This window comes from Euprymna scolopes, chromosome 7 (genome assembly GCF_053919585.1).
Source record: "Euprymna scolopes isolate OS-2025 chromosome 7, ASM5391958v1, whole genome shotgun sequence".
Classification (NCBI taxonomy): Eukaryota; Metazoa; Mollusca; class Cephalopoda; order Sepiida; family Sepiolidae; genus Euprymna; species Euprymna scolopes.
The window spans coordinates 147430116-147450775 of NC_136488.1; the positions used below are offsets into that span (position 1 = coordinate 147430116).

General features: G+C 35.0%; 1 protein-coding gene across 4 annotated transcripts in view; it reads right to left on the reverse strand.

Annotated features, from left to right (window-relative positions):
* Positions 1–20660, reverse strand: part of LOC145280041 (cytosolic carboxypeptidase-like protein 5) — a 216394-nt gene that overhangs the window by 63324 nt on the left and 132410 nt on the right. For all 4 annotated transcript variants that reach the window (XM_080131707.1, XM_080131710.1, XM_080131709.1 and 1 more), the window contains exon 8: positions 9460–10539. In XM_080131707.1, coding sequence (XP_079987833.1) covers positions 9460–10539 — 1080 coding nt within the window. The remainder of the gene's footprint in view (positions 1–9459; positions 10540–20660) is intronic.

Genomic DNA, 20660 nt, shown 5'->3' on the forward strand with positions numbered 1-20660 from the left:
ACTAGTTACCAAACGTAATATTGTAATCTTACAATTTTTTTTATTTCAGACACTTAGCAAATGTAATACTATCATATGAAAGAAAGAAAAAAAATGAATGAAAACTGAGAATAAGTTGCTGAAAAAAAAAAAAATGAATGAAAAATTTCAGAAAAAAATTAAAATAAATGAAAATATTTTTAAACTGCATAAAAATGAATGATAAAAATGAATATAAAATGAATATAAATAGGTAAATGAAAAATATAAACAATAAAAAGTATTGAAAGATGAAATAAAAGAATAAAAGTTTTTTTTATTTTAATTTGATTGAAGAAAAAAAAAAATGAAAGCAAACGAAGGAAAATTAATGTAAAAAATGAAAGAAATAAAATAAAAAAAAAATGAAACCAGAATCCAAAATGATGAAGGAGAAGAAATGGATAAAAAACGAAGGAAAAAAATAAAGGAAAAAAAACGAAGGAAAAAAATGAAGGAAAAAAATGAAGGAAAAAAAAACGAAGGAAAAAAATGAAGGAAAATAAAACGAAGGAAAAAATGAAGGAAAAAAAAACGAAGGAAAAAAAAACGAAGGAAAAAAAAACGAAGGAAAAAAAAACGAAGGAAAAAAAACGAAGGAAAAAAAAACGAAGGAAAAAAAAACGAAGGAAAAAAAACGAAGGAAAAAAACGAAGGAAAAAAACGAAGGAAAAAAACGAAGGAAAAAAACGAAGAAAAAAAACGAAAGAAAAAAACAAAGAAAAATAATGAAGAAAAAAATGAAGGAAAAAATGAAAAAAATTGATTTAAAAAATGAAAATAAATTAAGGAAAATTAAACAAAAAAATGGAAAATTTAATAAGAAAAAAATGAATGAAAAAAGAAACTTACCAGAAAAAAATGAGTGTGAAGAAATGAATAAACAGTGATAAAAGTTAAATGAAAAATAATGACTGAAAAAAGTACATGAAAAAGTGAATCTAAAATGAACGAAAAAATGGATGAATTAAAAGAATGTAAATATAATGAAGGAACAAAGAATGATAAAGCTAAATAAAAGTAAATGAAGGAAAACATGAAGGAAAAAATGAAGGAAAAATTAATTCAAATTAAATGAGAAAAATTGAATGGAAAGGAAAGATAACAGGAATAAAAATAATGAATGAGAAGAAATAAATGAAAAAGCATTAAGAAAAATGCATGAAAAATAAATGAAAAAGTGAATACAAAATTGAATGAATAAAGAATGAAAATTGAATGAAGTGAACGAAAAAATGATGCGGAAAAATGAAAGAAAAATAAATAAAAGAAAATGTGTAACAGCGCACAGATGCAAATAAATGCAAAATGACGTCACTGTAAGGAAAAAAGACTATAAAACGGAGAGAGCATGTTAAGCAAAGACAATTGCATGAGACACGTCACAGCCGTAATGAGAAGTAATGCGTGGCGGGAGAATGAGAAAATAAATGTTGCACGAAAAAGTGAGTTTGAGTTATTGCTTGTCTTGATATCCTTTGCGTCGTAGACTGCAAACAATGTGCGAGTACCATGTGTAAATGAAAAATTAAAAGAAAATGCACGAGACTAAATCATAAGCATGTTCTTATGTAGTTTCTGATTTTTAGACAGAAACATATACATGCAGAAACTTACACTTTGTTATTTTCTTGGCTCTTTCCATTTTGACATTAAGAAGATGCCTAATGTTGATAACGTCAATAGTCCAAAGAGATTTATTAGAGGATAAAAATTACTACCGGAACAGTAGTAGAAACTCGCTATGAAGCAAGCGAACAACAGAAGATGTTGTATTTGAGAGAAACAGCTTATCTTATAGGCTTGTATATACTGATGTTTATTAGCTGTTTTTTTTTGGATAAAGTTAATGTCAAGAGAGAGATAAAGCGCCTGTCTAGGGCTTTCCTCGTATAAGTTTTATAGGATGGTGCTTTTGGGGGGTATTTCATCGCATATCTTTTAAAACTTTATATAGTCATGTTTGGGGGGTAATTTATCTTATAGATAATGTTGGGTCATCAGGAGAGAATAGGAGCTTACACTTTGTTATTTTCTTGTCTCCCTCCATTTTGACATATTAAGAAGATAACTAATGTTGATAACGTCAATAGTCCAAAGAGATTTATTATATATACCTTATCAAAAATAATGCTGTAATCTTATAATTTTTCATCTCGGAAAATGCAGAATAAAACAAATGGTCTCGATCAATGGATTTATTGTCCCCACCCCCATTCCACAGTAATATAAAGATAATTCAAAGAGATTTAATATTTTTTATCCCAGACAGCAATAAGTAGAACAAATAGTCCATGTTAATTCCTAATTTCTTCTCCATCCCGCACTCTATTTGATTGGTTGGTTGTTTTTGTTTTACGGCATATCAACCCATTTTGGATTATTTCATGCCAAATCCAGTGATTTAAAAAAAAAAAAAAAAGTTCTAGATGTTTTATATCTTCAAGTACCTATTCATGTAGTTCAGTTTAATTGTTTTGATTTTTTTTTCCATCAAAATCTTTTAGGGTTATGTTAGGCTGAATTTAATCATTTTAAATATTTAGGGCTTCAAGGTATTTACATCTTCAAATATTTATTCATAGATTTTAGTTGAGTTATTTTGTAGAGAGAAGTTATTTTTGTTTTGTTTGCTTGATGAAATGTTTAACCAGAATATCAAACCGCATTAATTTATTTAATGCCGAAAAAAAAAAAAAAAAAAAAAAACAAGCCGCACATGCGTGGTCCCTCTCTTGTGTTGCATGTGAGATGACGCCACAATAAATAGTGAAGAAATAATGAATGTTAGAAGTGTGAAAGGCCAACCTTGCCTTCACATTTTTGCCAAGTTTCAGAAAAATCTAATGAATGGGGCAAAAGTTATGGGGTAAAAAATGTAATTTTTTTTTCAATTTTGGGGTATTTGTGGCCCCTTTTGAGCTCCTAGGAACGCCGAATCACAGTGAAAACGGACAAACAATGCAGTTTCATGCCTTAAGACATGTATATTTGAATTCAGCACCATGGAAAACAAGTATATAGGTATACATATCAAGTTCTTCAGTAATATGAAAAAAGAGCTCCAAAAAGGCATGTTTTTTTAGCCGTAAAAGTCCCAGAGGGATGCGAACCAGAATTTTGCCAGGGTCATCCATACTGAATTTATATTAACAATAGCCTCCACATTTTGGCCAAGTTTCAAGAAAATCTAATGGATGGATCAAATGCTATTTTGGGGTATTTTTGACCTCTTGAGCTTATGGGGATGCCGAATCTCAGTGTAAATGGATAACGGTGCAGTTTCAAGCCTTAACACCTGTATATTTGAGTTGATCACCGTGAAAAACCGCTATATAATCAGACATATCAAGTTTTTATTGAGAAATATTAAAAAAAAGAGCCACAAAAAGAGCGTTTTTAGCCCTGAAAGTCCCTGGGGACACAAATCAGAATTTTGCCAGGGTCACTCATACTGGATTTATATTAAGAACAATGGGCTCCACATTTTGGCTAAGTTTTAAAAGAAATTTAATGGATGGATCAAAAGTTATGGGGCAAAATGTGTAATTTTTGGCCATTTTGGGGCATTTTTGACTTCTTTTAAGCCCTTGGGGACGCAACGGGATTTTATATAAAAAAATTTTTTTTATTGTGCACATCTATTTAATGAAATACAATCTGTGGCAAATAATTTCAGGAAAAACTAATGGACAGTTATCTGGCAATTGTCTGGACTAACGGACGCACAGACACATGGAAGCACAAGCGCCACTGAAAACATAGGTCCCTCTCTGATAAATCAGGGGACCAAAAAAAAAACAAAAAACTTTTCCCTTTTTTATATTTTTGAGAATAGTTCTGTTACTCTCAAAAAATGAATTTCGTCCAAGCAATTGTTTTCGAAGATATTCTTCATATTGTTAGATTTTAGATATTGTTTTCTAGCGGTATCAAGGGTTCTACAATCTATGAAAAGATGTTTGACAATGCAAGTTTTCTGACAGAATGGACATTGTGGTTGCTACTCTTGTTTAAGTATGAAGGAGTGCGTGAGTTTTGTACGGCCTATATGTATTCTAGATATAATTACTTGTTCCTTTCTTGATTTTGTAGTAGTTGATCTCCATTCTAACAGTATGGGTCTGATTTGATATAGTTTGTTATTTGTATTGTTGCTGCCATTTTGCATAAAATATTTGGTTGATTTTATGTTTAAAGTCAGTGTAAGTAATGTTAATTGTATCCGGGTTCAAGTTTAGAGCTGATTTGGCTGCTAAGTCAGCTCTTTCATTTCCTTTTATTCTGATGTGGCTTGGAATCCAGCATATGATTATTTCTTTGTGTTTAGATAATGAGTTGATTCAGTTTAGTAGTTTGATGATTAGAGGGTTTTCGAGTTTTTTGTTATTGAGTGATATTAGATCGGAGAGTGAATCTGAAAATATTAGGAATTTCTTATGTTTATCTTTTTTCTAAGATATTGAAAGTGAGGTCGATGGCACATACTTCAACAGTAAAAATGAAACTTTCTGCTGGAAGAGACTTTTTTAGAGTTGCTCTATTCGAAATGGCAGCGCATGCCACTCTACTGTAGTCTTTGGAGCCGTCAGTAAAAATGTGTAGATAGTCAGGGTATTTATATATTACAAGGAAAAATTTGCCCGGTGAACTAATTTGCAAGAACTATCCACTTATCTTGTGTTTCCTTTTTAAAATTAAATATGTTTTTAACTCTTTTTCAAGATGTTTTTTAACATATTTTATTAATCATTTGTTCATATATATATATATGAAACAAATAATGATAATATAGTTTATCAAATTCCGTTGTTTACAATATTACGTCAGCTGATATTTGGACTTGATGAATGCTCTGGAAACTCATTTCTGATTAATATTTAATTTTAAAATATGCAAACAAAGAAATGATTTGTGGCGATTTTTAATGTTAATTATTCTTTTATCATAAATTGAATTCATTAAGGAAAAAAATTAAAATAGTAAGGTATACCCGGCTTGAACATGGGATCATTCGATCTGTAGTCGAATGCCCTATCACTGAGCTATGTTTCCAGATATCAACAAATCCGTTTTTTTTCTAAGAAATTATTTGTAGAGATTTTATTATCTCCCTTGCTGATGCAACCTAAAAAATTCCCATATAAAAATTCTTTTTTATCTATAAGAAAGAAAAACTATTTTTGGGATCGGGTTTTTTGATTTTTGATACTTATCGGACGAATTTCTGTATAAAACATATCTAAGAACACTACCAGACATAAATTACCTTTGTGCGAAATTTGCAAAAGACAGGTTCTCTCTCTCACACACAAAGTGACTTTTATATAATAGAGATTATGAACAAAAGGTGAATTCCCAGACTTATGGAGGCAAACTACAATAATAGCAATCCCGAAACCAGAAAAAGACAATTCGAACCTACAAAACTATAGATCACTCTGATTAACCAGCTGTTTGTGTAAAATAATGGAGAGAATATTAAATGACAGATTGCTTTAGTACCTTGAATCCAACAACTTTATCTCCAACCTACTATGTGGATTCCATAATAAAAGTACAACCAATCACCTAGTCTGACTGGATTGGTTGGTTGGTTGTTTTGTTTTACGGCATATCAACCTTTTTCAGGTTATTTAATGCCGAATCTAGTTATTTTGAGGAACGATTTTTAATGGAGTATATATTTTTTTTTTAAGTCAGATTCTATTTAACCCATAGTTGGGACCCTAACAGGTACTACCACTCTGGGTCAGAGTGGACCTGGGAGCAATGGCAATTAAAGGGTGGCTCCACACTCCCTAAGGCCTGCAAGGTGGGACCTCACCATCGGATATAGTTTTAGGCCAAGTGACTGGAAGCAGCTATAAGAGAAACATTTATCAGGAATGAGCACCTATCAGCAATCTTTTTTGACCTAGAGAAAGCTTATGTCTCTACATGGAATTACGAAATAATGAGAGATTTGCGTCATCTTGATTTAAAAGGCAAACTCCAACAATTTATAAAGGGATTCTTATCTGACCGCAAATCTAGGGTTTGCATTGGATCCACTTTCTCTGACACCATGAGCCAGGAGACGCGAAACCCCTAAAGGAAGTGACGCTATTCAATGTTAAAATGAACAGAATAGTGAAGTATTTGGACCCTGGTGTTGAGGGATCTTTATATGTAGACGATCTACTGGTGTATTGCAAATCAAAATATAATATATACGCACCATTGAACGCAAACTCCAACAATGCCTAAACAAACTGGATGAATGGGCAACGGAAAATGGGAATCAAAAACTAAATGCATACATAAGAAAAAACTTCACAACGACCCTACACTGAAACCCTGAATAACGGTAATCCCCACTATAGGTAAACACAAATTTCTGGGATTAATATTTGATAAAAAACTGACATTCATCCCTCATCTGAAGAACCTAAGAAGTAGTTGCAATAAAAGATTACAACTACTACATGTGATATCTCACAGAGTGGGGAGCAGACCAAGAAACTTTAATGAAACTATATAGGACATTGATTAGATCAAAACTGGATTATGGTAGTTTTATATACAAATCAGCTTGAAATTCTTACCTCAAGATTTTAGATCCAATCTGCCATGGAGGCCTGAGATTAGCACTTGGTGCTTTTAGAATGTCACCAGTTGAAAGTCTTCATGCAGAGACTAATGAGATTCCTTTAAATATAAGGAGTCAAAACTGGGTGCTTAATATTACATTAAATTAAAAGCACACCCAAATAATCCAGCATACAAAAGTACGAAATTACATTCAATCCAAGATATACGGAGTCATTTGAAGCAAAAAAAAACAAAAAAAAAACTATAAAACCTTTTAGTTTTTGAATAGAATCAATACTACAAGAATCAGAAATGCCTGTTGAAAATATCCAGGAACACATCTTATCCGAAACTCCACCTTGAATTCTTCAAAAACCCAAAGTAATTTTAAATGGAACTCCAAAAGCGAAAACCCACCTTAATACCTACAAAAACATTTTCGTATTCGATCTTTATTAGAGTTGCCTTCCCTTTGTCAGCCAATTTTTCACAAATACGAAACAATAACCATAAAATAAGAGACTTAACTCAAAGAATACAAAAATATCTACAGAGTCAGTTACTTTTCCGTTTTCTTTTCCAAACAACAACAAACATGCCTGAGGACGGTCAAAAACGTTGCACAAATAACACTAAAAATGAGAACAATAGTCCGATACATACAAGTAATCTAAGGTTGACTTTGTTGACTGGGTCAGAGTCAAGTGACCAGCCGTAATTATTATTTCTGCACTGATGAATGTAAAAGCATAAAACGCTAATGTCTGAAAATGATTAATATTTATTGAAAAGCCCATTTAAGTAAGTTGAGCCCTATTTTTGAATTGAGAATAAGGCCGTGAATTAGCTGCATGCATCATTCACAAACTTCCTGTTTGTTAGAATACTCTTGTCATTGTTTGAATTATGACAATCTAGCTTACATGGCTTCATAAATAACTTTATTCGTTTCTATTTAAATGTTAATTTCTGATGGCTGAGTGGAAGAACACTTGCCTGCAAAGAAAATGTTGATTTTGTTGACTGGGTTCAAATCTCATGACCAGCAGTAATTATCACTTCCTGTACTGATGAATGTGAAAGCATGAAACACTAGTGTCTGTAGGCATAGAAATTATTAATATTTATTGTAAAAAAACTATAGTATATATATATATATATATATATATATATATATATATACACACACACACAACGAAATAGGACTGTATGTCGATGATTACAAATATATTTTAAAAAGCCCCCCTCTTTGGGTTGAGCACTGCCGTAAATAATCTCACACGCTACTTAATTTGGCTGAAAAATGCGAAGCTCACGGTTTGTTTACAAACAAGCGTTTGAGCACTGTACAAGTAGCGGACGGATGTTTATTTAAATAGATATTCGGACAGGTTAGTTGTGGGCATCGCTTCCGTGGTCAAGGGGTAGAACTGCCGGTTGTCAACACGACGGTTCTAGGTTCGATCCTTGGCTTGGGAGGGGTGCTAGTCTAGCGACACTGAGGAGTTGTCATACAACGAAACAGGACTGTATGTCGATGATTACAAATATATATATATAATAAGAATTACAGTTAAGTTTACCAAAATGATCCAAGATGGCAAAACTAAAGTAAATTATAAATATTAAAGAATTAATATTTATAAAGTAATCTCAACCAGATGTAAAAGCTCGATAAAACCAAATAGGAGATAGAGCTTATAATAAGAACAAGTAGTTAATAAAACATGTTAAAAACACTTTGAAAAAGAGTTAAAAACATATTTAAATTTTAAAAAGGAAATACTAAATAAGCGGATAGTCCTTAATCTGCGGAGTTTCGAAGAAATACTTTCCTTCAGCCTTGCCTCGACAGTCGAACTGTATATTTCTTCCATTCCTTTTTTTACGGACATTTTATCTTTCTTTTAATAATATATTGGAATTCTGTCCCTTTTTCTTGTACCTATTTGTGAATTATTCCACGGATTTCTGCCTTTTGGATTACTTTGGATTATCTTCCAATTACGTGATTCCCTTGGATTTTACTTGTGCGAATGGAAATTAAACTAACTTTTTTGGATTCTGCATCTTTGGATATTTTACCCTTCACCAGACTATCCAGTCACATGAAATCACTTTTTTATTCATCCTATTCCCTCTGCTTCACTTTTTGTTATCAAGTAAGATCTATGACTCACTTGTAGTTTCATTTAATACTTTTGCAAGCAAAATCCGATCCCACATTTTGCTAAATCCTACCCTTTGATGAGAAAGAAAGTATTTCTTCGAAACTCTGCAGATTAAGGACTATTCACTTGCTTAGTGTTTCCTTTTTAAAATTTAAATATGTTTTTCATTCTTTTTCAAAGTGTTTTTTAACACTTTATTAACTACTTGTTCTTTATACACGTACACACACACATACTATATATATATATATATATATATATATATATATATATAGATAGATAGTATGTTTATTATATAAACATTATTGGTTACATTTATGCATACATATTTCAGTGGAATCTCAATTTAGAGGAACCCACCTTATCAGACCGAAAAAAAGAAGTGACGCTGAAACCTTTTGTTCGGTCTGACGAGGTGGGTCTCTCAAAATTGAGATTCCACTGGAGCATGTATGCACATATGTAAACAATAATGTTTGTATAATAAACACAATATATACCTACTCTGTCCTCCATTGAGCACTCTTTAATAAACACACATATTTCAGTGGCTCTGCATCTAGGTTTGGTTTGGTTTGGTTTTACGGCATATCAACCTTTTTTTTTTTTTTTTTTTTTTTTTCTGCATCTAGGAAACCAAACTATACAACCATTATATATATATACACACATAAGAAATAATGGAGAGATAACTCACCTGTAATTCATCATCCTCTATGAAATTTCCATAAATAAAACAACCTTTACAAGAAGAATGGCTATGCAAATCAACATAGAATGCAACCCCACTATGCTGCGGTAGAATCTCTCTGAAAGCACTGTTATTCAAGTGAGGGGAATATGTGATGTCCGTATCTAGAGCAGGTTGAATATCCTGATCCCCATCGGAGCCTTCATTTCCCAACCTTGGTGCCTCATCCTCCTCAGATTCTGAATCGGATGACTCTGGATGAAAATCGGTTGCGTATTCGCCATCGTCCAACTCTGCATTGTCTGCCACCGTCAAAGTGGACAGGTGAGACAACAGATCACTGTCCACATTTTCTACCAGCTCTTCCTTCGTATAATCGGCATATTGCGATAGGACATTCTGGATATGCTTTTGTACTATTGAATCCTCGGAATCCGTACTTTCGCTAATCTCGTTAGTGAGAGTCACGGGCTCGATAATCTGCAGAGATCGATGAAGAGAAATGCCTTTTTTTCTATAGTCTGTATCATAACTATCCAAAGAATGCTTTCTCCGAATTGGAACCTTATCACAGAATTTGGCGGGTTTGTATTGATCGTAAATTCTGGATTTGTAGTTTGTTCCAGGACTTTCCGATCGAGGGGAATGTTGTAAGTGGCTGACAGAAGATAATTGTTTACGACATGCACCAGTCATAGACACTTTAGTTTTATTCTTTGACGAACTCTTCTGTACTTCGTTCAAGATGTCTGGCGGTGGGAAGACAACATTACTATACGAGTCTTTATTCAACCGGTAGTTCACATGATAATAAATGATCATACTTTTGACAGCATAGATGGACGGATTCAGTTCAAAACTTGGATCACTGTACACACGGTTCAAATCCACTCCACGACTGTCCGTTCGGTAGTGACCATTGTAAACACCATCTGGGTTTAGAATCGGAATCAATTTGAAGACAAACTGTTTGCGCAATTGAATTGCACGGGGGTCTTCTTTGCGCAAGATGAACTTGAGAAAACCGCTGAACACAAAACTCGCTGGCGTCTCGCCTGGATGAACCCGACTCGTCAGAACAAAAACCTGAATTGAAAATAAAAAGGAAAATAAGACAAAATCAAAATAAATAAACAAATAAAAAAAATTGAACAAAGTTTGTATTATTTGGATTATTTAGACTATTACTTCTATCTCTGCTGCTATTTTTCATAATGTTTCAGCTAATGTAACCTCCGACCTTCTTCAGGCACATCTTTTATATCAGAACCTTTTATTTATGGGGGAGGTAGATTTTTTTCTTATTCTGTCAGTCATGATCGAGTAGATATTTTGGATTATAGTCAGGCAATTCCAGGTTTTGTGAGTAGAGAATGGAAACACAGGCAATTCCAGGTTTTGTGAGTAGAGAATGGAAACACAGGCAATTCCAGGTTTTGTGAGTAGAGAATGGAAACAAAGAACCGACTAGTGATGTAATGCATCCCAGATATTGATCAGGAGCTCGACATCAATGGGCAAACAAAGGAGCAATGAAATTCGGTCAATATAAACATGCGATACACACACAGGTCTGAAATAGAGAGAGCACATCCATCCTCTCTCTGTGTCGGTGTCACTAGCCACAAGCTATGAGTTGAAATGTCAAAATAAAGACAGTGTTTTCATATCAACTAAGTGATTTGTTATTAAAAATATACATCCATGTGCATTTGAAAAAGTGCAGCTGATAAAATTCATACACACATTCTCTACAAGATATGTTGTCCAGTCAAATTAGGAAAAATAAATGAAAAAATTTATAACAATCTGAAAATTCGCACATGATTTCTTTAGGCACTTAGAAATAACATATCAAAAGTCCCCGTCAATCGACCTTGAGCTTCATCCGCAATCTTAGAAAATGGCTGCCAAATTTTAGTTTTTCGCCATTTCCATGAAAACGGTTGATCTGACAAGAAAACTGTTTTAACAAATCATATTCAAAATTGAATTTTCTCTAAAACATGTTCTATGCATATTTTCACTGACTGAAAATTTTAAAGATATTCACATTTTGTTTAACCGCTAATGCCGACATGATTTTGTTCACTCCCTATAGGTTCGATATCACTGGCATCTGTATTTTTTGTTTTTTTTAGCTTTATAGTATTTTTCTAGAAAATTTATATTTTTATTTCAGAATATAATGATACTTTTAAAAATGGAAAGAACCACGGATCAAAATGAATTTTGCCTACTTTGTGAAGAACGATTAATAGAAGATGAAAATGTCCGTGTTAAGGCATGTCGACTTGCAATGTATCAGAACCAATCGTGCAAGATAAGTATAAGCTATCTGAAAACCAAATTACAGGAAAAGTACGGAAGTGACGTAATCATAAGCACTCTCCACAAAAAGACACCAATAGTATAAAATATGCATCAATAGTATGTTTTCGCAAAGCAGCAGATAAATTGCTATCTAATTCATAGTATAATAAAAGATTGCAAAGTGAGGAAGAAGAACGATTGAGAATGGTTAGAACTTCAACAGCTGTTATCAAAGAGGACATCAAGTCAAAGGTATACAACCCCTGCAATTATCCTTCGGCAGAAGGACTCTTTAATGATGTTGAAAACAATGTACCTGATTCTCTCCATGTGGTGTTACATGAATTAATTGAAAAAGGAAGAAAGGGAGATATTGACAGCAAATACAGGGTATGCACTGTCATAGCTCATTCAGTGCTACAAATCATGCACCCAAGAACATTTGTCTCTCCTATTCTACTCAGAGTAGTTGTTTACATACACAGGAAATTTGGATTCAGACTTCTCAATTGGGTATAATGAAGCACAACTCTTTGAAGCTTCTTGCATTAAATCTACTCCTCCTATTATTTTTTCTGATAGTTTCATGCAGTTTGTTTCTGAAAATGCAGATTTCGATGTGCACGCAATAGATGGAGTTCATATATTATATTGCACAGGAGGCATTGAATGTGTAACACCAGCAGGCTCAATGATCAAACTTGAAATAATTGAAAGATTAAGAAAAATGTCGTCTGCAAAATAAATTTCTTTGTGTTTAGTGAAACCCTTCACAAGTCATTGTGAAAGTGGCCTGAAAGGCATTGAAATTGAAGATCTAAGGAAACTTCCATCATTTCCTCGTGAAAAACTTGTGACATCTTGCCATCTGCTATGGATAAGTGGAAAGTGGATGAAGTTTGAGGATATCCCACACTGGAATGGATTTATGCAGGTTGTCAATAATAGTGAGGAGTTTGATACAACGTCCATTCGCTACTTGCCCTTTATTTAAAGGCAACTTCTTCTGATGCAATAAATAGTGTTTTACATTTTGCAGCTGACTCATGTAGAAAGGTGAAGAAGAGTTTGACATGTGTAACTTTTGACCAACCTCTATATTAGAAGGCAAGAGAGATATTATCTTCTACTGATAAACAGTTTGATTTTAGATAATGTTTTCTTGCGACTTGCTGGCTTCTATCTCTTAATGTCATTTATGGGCTCTATTGAATACATTATGGCCCGTAGTCGATTAAAAGAAGTGTGGAAAACAGTTTATGCACCTATTTCTACTGAAACAAGGCCGATAGCCATTAGCCGCATGCTCTCGTGTAATGAATGCGTGAATGTAGGATTGACATGAAATTCTTTAAGATAAACTAAAATGACCGAAAAATGGGGTGAAATGACTTAAATAAATGAAAAGTAAATGACTTTAATGAACTTAAGGATGAATAGAATGACCTTAAGAATGACTTAAATGCTAACTGGAATCCTTCAAAAACAACTTGAATGATTTGGAGAATGACGTGAATGACTTTGAGACTGACTGGTTGTAAAGTGGGTGATCATTTTACATTAAATTAATCCAGACAAGTGATCCCCCACTTTATATCACAAAGTTACAAGCATAAGTACAGCATGTAGTAAGAACAGATACTACACTTTGATCTTCATATTTAATTTATTTTGTTTAAAGAAAAATTCCAATTAAAAAAATGCAATATAAAATTAAAAATTTAAAAAAGTAAAATCTCCAAAAGACAAAACAAATTTAGGCACAAGGCCCCATAAGATCTGAGAAGGGGAGTGTTGCAGGGTCTTTGTAACTAAAGTAAAAATTAGAGTCTTTGGCGACTTTAGTCTTGACTGGCAACATTTACCACAATACCTCATTCACTCTGTGGACTCTAAACTAACTAATGAAAACCCCAGCGTTTTTGCAAAAAGGATATATATACAATTTCTGTGTGTGTGTGTGTGTGTGTGTGTGTGTGTGTAATTTTTTTTTTTTATTAAAATGTGTGTGTGTGTGTGTGTGTGTGTGTGTGTGAAAAAAATTCAATTCATTGGAAAATAAAATGTTCTTGAATTTGGAAGAAAAACAGTTTGTGTTGGGGAGTGGGAAATCTAGAAAAAATATACAAAAAATAAAATTAGTGCATTGTTAGTAAGGTCCCTCCCTGAGTTAATCTAAGTAGTTAGATCGCCTACTGTTTTCCGGGGCACCGAAAACAAGCGGGGAGATCCCTAATGGGGATTGGGAAGAATTCATATCGGGTGTAGGGAGGAAAAATAAATAGATTGTCAATAACAAAAAGTGGAATATGGGAGGTAGGCAGCGACCTTCGAGTAGGGGTTGACCAGAGTGTGATAAAACAAAAAAGATGGGGGGGGGGGGGGGTTAGTGGTAGGGTAGCCTCGGAAGGTTCTCTAGTGCCAAAAAAAAACAAACAAACAATCGGGGAACAGGATCTCATTTGTACCACCAGTCAAGAGTCTCTTTACTTTTTATTTGTCTAACCTAGTGGGATGGGCTCCGTAGGACCCAGTACTGCATGTGCCATGCCTATGGTGGTAACACTCATTCAAACTTGGCGTCTCGTCAGATGCACAAGCTAGCGTCATGCACTCACCTCTTGTCAAAGGCCACTCGATGCAACCTCTTCCAATCACATCTGATGTTTACTTTAAGCAGATGTTTAAAGTAGACGATCAGATCCCGATCCAGAACAGATATCCCTTCGTGGACTCGCTTGAGGCGTGTGATCCATATGACCATCCTTGCTACTGCTAGTATCGCTAGAAAAACAATTCTTTTCTCCCTAGGCAGCGGCGGATCAATGTTCTCCACAAAATATGACTCTTCGAGTTCAAGCAAGCACTTGGCATCGATGCGAGCCATTACCTCGTTGACATACCCTAGGAGGGTCTTGAGCCTGCTGCAGCGGAAAAAGGCATGACCGGCTGTTTCTCTCATGTTCTCGTCGCAGCGCAGGCAGTAGACCCTGGTTTCTTCATTGTAAAGGTTGAGTTCCTCAAGGAGGGGCAGTGCATTCTGGACAAGATGCCAGGTAAAAGAAAATTCCGAATTTGTAAGAAAGTCCCATCCCGGCACCCAACTCCACTGGGAACGGAGCTCTTCCAACAACATCCCCGTCCGTTTCACTAGCGGTTCCTTTGTGCTATGTCCTACTAGCTCCTGATAAAGCCAGTTCCTAGACTGTTTGAAGACACTGGTCCCCAGCAACGCTCTAAGTGCGGACCGGCATAGAATGTTTGTTCCCCCCTCGGTCGAAGCACGGCAGAGACCGAGGGGTCGGATGTGAGATTGGAAAACGAGCTTTCAACTGCAGTGACCCATGGAACGTCTACGTACAACGAACGGCTCAGGAAGGCCAACCTCTCTGCGTGCTTGTGACACAGGAGATCGGGTAGTCCCAAGCCTCCCTCACTCGGATTTCGAACACAGACCTCTCTGCAAACATAATGCTTACCCTCGTTCCACAAGAGTGTGTCGAGGTGCTCCTGTAAGCTGGTTCGTCGTTTTGCAGGGAGGGGAAGTACAGACCGACAGTAAAGGATGAGTGGAAAGACGTATGTAGCACATGCCTTAGCCCAACCCTTCAAGGACAATTTCCTTCAAACCCAAGTCTTAACAGAGGATTCGACCTTGGCCTCTACTTCCGACCAGTTTTTCTTCAGCTGGAGACCCGGTCCGAACCACACACTGAGGATCCAGACCGGGCCATCAGTCCAACTGAAGATGCCCGGAAGCGAATTTACTCCGGTACAGGCACTCAACCACAGACCCACCGACTTACTGCGATTGAGGACAGTCCCCGTAACTTCTTATCGAGCAAGCGCCTCGGTGACCGCTTGAATGTCCATGGGGCAAGACACAAACACGGTGACGTCATCGGCAAACACGGAAACCCTGGATCGTGTGCCTCCAGGGAGAGCTATCCTGCGCAGGACTGGTGTAGTCACCTCGTCCCTTAACTTGCGAAGGAGGGGTTCCAACGCCAGGACGTACAAGAGAGGTGACAGCGGACAACCCTGTCGCACCGACCGGGAAACGGCAAAAGACTCCGACAGCTTACCGTTGATCTGCACTGCTACCGTCAGCCTGTCATACAGTACAGAGATCCACTTGTGGAAGTGTAAGTTCTGTTAGCAACGTCGTCGTCGTTGTTGTAGGAGGAGGAGGAGGAGAAGATGTTGACCTTCTTATACTTATGGCTGTACTGACACCAGAAAGCAAAAATATTACTTTCCTGAAACCTGGTCATGGAAAGGTATCTGCAAGACATTACAATTCCTGTGATGTACAATCTTCCCTTGGTTCACTAAAAGATTACATCCTTTTCTTTCATGCTGCAAGTGGGTGTGACGCACTTTCTTCTTTATTCGGACAAGGAAAGCATAAACTACTCAGAATTTTACAGAAGAGAGAAGGATTAAGGTAGCATGCAGATATATTCAATAAAATGACATCAACATAGAATCAGTGACTGATGCAGGAAAAAGTTACTTTTTACCTGAAGTCCTGAAGAAGAATTAGGGCTTAATTCATTTTGATTTAAGTGCTTCAGTTGGTAGTTTTTGTTTTACGGCATATCAACCCTTTTTAGGTCATTTAATGCCGAATCCAATGATTTTGAAGAATTTTTTTTTTTTAATAGAATACATTTGTTTTTTTTTTCCAAGTCGGTTTCTATTTAATCCATAGTTGGGACCCTAACAGGTACTACCACTCTGGGTCAGTGTGAACCTGGGAGCAATGGCAATTAAGGGGTGGCTCCACACTCCACAAAGCCCGCAAGCTAGGCATCACCATCGGATATAGTTTAGGGTCATATCCAGAACCATAAGTGCTTTAGGAGAGCAATAGTACTGTGACACTTACGTCACCCGCGTGTCGTCTAGTGGTGGAACGCTCCCCGATCGTTGGTCTCCGTGTCTCCTTAATGAGAATGTCAGCGGCCAGTACCTGAAAGAGACTCGTCGAGCGTTTCTGCAATCATGCAAAACAAATTAAAAAAGACAAGTCGATATTTGTTTTTTTTCTTATGCAAAATTCCTTGTTATTCATAAAAGGTTACAATCGTCGTTTCGCAATTCGCTATTAAGTTAGGGACTGGCCGTTTGTTAACTGCAAAGTTCTTTCTTTTTCGATAAAAACTAAATAGCTACGGGACAGGGTCAATCGATGAGGCAGTCGGCTTTTTCGCTCGTTCGAGCCCAGGGGAGCAGATCTCTCTGTCTGTGTCTGTCTGTCTCTGTGTGTCCTTGCGCTCAAAACTCGCTGCTTATATTGTGGGGGCGGGAGCTATATCTTCTTCCTGATCATCTTCTTTTTTTCTCTCATTCGGCCCTTTAGCCAATCAGGATGCCGGAACCGCTGTCACTCAAATCTTCACCAGGCGGCCTATGCCAAAAAAGGGACTGTTTTTTCTTCTTCTGTTGGCAATCGAGTAGAATAGGCGGACCCCCAATCTCAGCCGGCGTGTTCCTAATGGAATTTGACGGGCCATTAAAACCAGAATGATCTCGTTCAATTAACTTTGAGGGATCATAAAAATGAACCAAATCCAACTCCACAAAGGCCACGTGTCTTTTCAATAGAGGCCACTTACCCACCAGGGAGCAGCCAACAATGGTCACTTTGTAAATTGGAATTTCATTGGTATCCTTCCGCCACTCACGTATTTGGCAATCGGCGCCGGGCTGTCATGGTCAATTAGCGTTTACCGCTTTCTTGGCCAAAAGAAGTATCCTTCACAAATACCATTCTGGCCCTATCTACCTTTTTTTCCTTTTTATTTATTTTTTTTTGTTTACAACTGGGTTTTTTTTCTACGCCTGTCGTCCGTACCCCCCTCTTTTTTCTCGGTCGCATGTTACCTCTGTCAGTGTCTATCCCGTTGGGTGCATTTAGCTTGCAGTTTACTGCACCTTCGAGCCTGTCTCAGTACATTGTACATGCAAGTAAGACTTGAAAGACTTTCTCCAACAACAGCAGCGTCAAAACAACATTTTCTTTGTGTGTATTACCAAGTTCAAATTTAGCAGGGCAATCTATTACCCTCAGAGCTTGATTGAAAAGAGAAACTTGGTTCCTGTTACCACAGATTTACCACCACACCTTAGAAATTACTTCACTCAATATCGTGCACATTCACAAAGAATTATGTACGGATATGTAGCTGTGAAAAGGGGCTTAAAATGTTCCATTGTATGTATCGGTTGTCAAGGGGTTTCCTGCTCAAACTATCAAATCTGTGGAAGAAATAATAGATGAATTCGAGATCCCCTCATGTGATACTGATGACAGTAACACAGAAGACTTTGAAAAATCTGTTGAGGATAATGAGCAAATAACGGACCATGAATCAGAAGATGAGAAATAAAATGAAAATAACTATGGAGATACAAGTGATTTAAGTACCACGGAATTAAGTGTTTTATGATCTACTTCTACTGTAATACAAGGAAATCGTCAAAAAGATCAAGTAACCATACTTTTTCAAGAAATAAAACATGACAGAGAAGAGGAATATTTGTGGATTAAGCCTCAAGAGGATACCACATTAAAAAAAAAACAAAAAAACTAGTGCACTCACAAAAATGTTCTATATCTATCAAATTATCACTTGTAGAGAAAAAAATGCAGAGAACATTTTTTGTAGACAATTTTATGAACTATAATAATGTATCAATATTCATTTTCATAGAATTAACTGCTTTCGCGCAAATAGTAAAAAACTGAAATTTGGCGGCCATTTTCCAAAATGTGAACAATTATAATAATGTTATCTAGACATCTAATTTTATTACTTATTACTATATATATATATATATATATATATAATTTTAGAGGGTCTGATCACATATGGAAGGAAAAGAGGAACCATCTTCCCTTGTGGGTTAAAGTAATTATTATAGATGGTAAATAACATAGTCCTAGTTATAATCTTTAACTTCTAATGGAAATTTCCACTTCTCTGCTTAACCTAACCTTACGTGGAAAATACTATCTTCAATACTAATTTTTATATAGCTATTGCTACAGCACTGCCAATGATGACATGCAAAAGAGTAATTGATGGTTATCTGATATTACTTGTTGCCAAAAATTTAAATTTTACTCATTTTAAAATGAATTGTTCTAAAATCGAAAAGAATAAGTTAAACTCTGTTATTGAAGGTGACATATATTTTAATTCTTCTAAAAAAATATTTAGCTGACAACTATTTTTATAGCAAGAAAAGGACTATTTATTTTATAAGAATTAAATTTTAAAAATAAATTATAACGTTAAAAAATCTGTTTATATATTAAAAAATGTATCTAATAAATATTTTCATGGTAATGCAAAAAAAAAAAAAAGGAAAAAGATCCAAATTACGGCCAGAACTCAATAACAGACTGGAGCTCGGATCTTCATTCATTATATAACTCTATACACGACTCCCACCTAACACTTACCATTACAACCATAACCCATTAGAACAGATACACCACTGCACACAGCTCACAGCCCGCCTCACATTCCAAACAGGACATTACCACAACCTCCTCCCATATAAATAATATAAAAATAAATAAAATAACAATAATACACTAAAAGAAACCTAATAAATAAAACAGCAGTATATATTTAAAAATAAAAAGTTTTTAAATAAAAAAATTTAATTAAAATTAAAAGTTACTGAAGTAATACAAACCAACTAAAATCAAAAGTTAATACAAACCAACTAAAATTAAAAGTTAGCTAAAGTAATACAAACCAATTATAAAAAAATAAATAAATAAATAAATATAAAAATCTACAACCACTCATATATATATATATAACTCTACATACGGCTCCCACCTAACACTTACCATTGCAACCATAACCCATTAGAACAGATACACCACTGCACACAGCTCGCCTCACATTCCAAACAGGACATTACCACTACCTCCTCTCATATAAATAATACAAAAAATAAATAAAATAATAATATACTAAAAGAAACTTAATAAAACAGCAGTATATATTTAAAAAAAAAAAAAAATTTGATTAAAATTAAAAGTTACTGAAATAATACAAACCAACTAAAATCAAAAGTTAATACAAACCAACTAAAATTAAAAGTTAATACAAACCAACTAAAATTAAAAGTTAATACAAACCAACTAAAATGAAAAGTTAGTTGAAGTAATACAAACCAATTAAAATAAAAAATAAATATAATAATCTACTACCACTCATGAAAATAAATAAATTAACAACTCCCAAGGAATGTCATCCCTATTCCCCTTCCCTTATCTTCCTACCCCCAGCAACACTAACCCTTTACATCATTTACACCCAGCTGCCGACCCCGACCTCTCCTCCTCTCTCACATCCCGCCCCTACAGTAGTCAACCGGACGCAGCCCAGTAGTGACTCAAGTGACCCAGAAAAGCAGAGACACCCACACATCAGCAGAAAAAAAAAATAATAGTAATAATGATAAAGACAACATAACAGAACAATAAAAAAAGCTCATGCTAAAACAAGTTATAAACCAAAAAAAAAATAAATAAAATAAAAATAAAGACAAATAAATAAAAATAAAAATAGCTAATTTATAAACATGTTAATTACCTAATCATACCATACATAAATCCCCTACTCACATTTTCCCCGAGGTCTCACATAGCTACACAACTTCTGGCCCTTCATCCAGCATGCTTTGAATCGACCTGTTACGCACACCATTTGAAAAGGGAAAATTTTTCCAAAATTAATAATGGAATATGTCGCATAGACTTGCAAGTAAGACATTTTACCATACAACTGAATAAATATATATATATATATATATAAAAAAAAAATATGTATGTATGTATTATTGATTTGTAAATCGCCACTTGT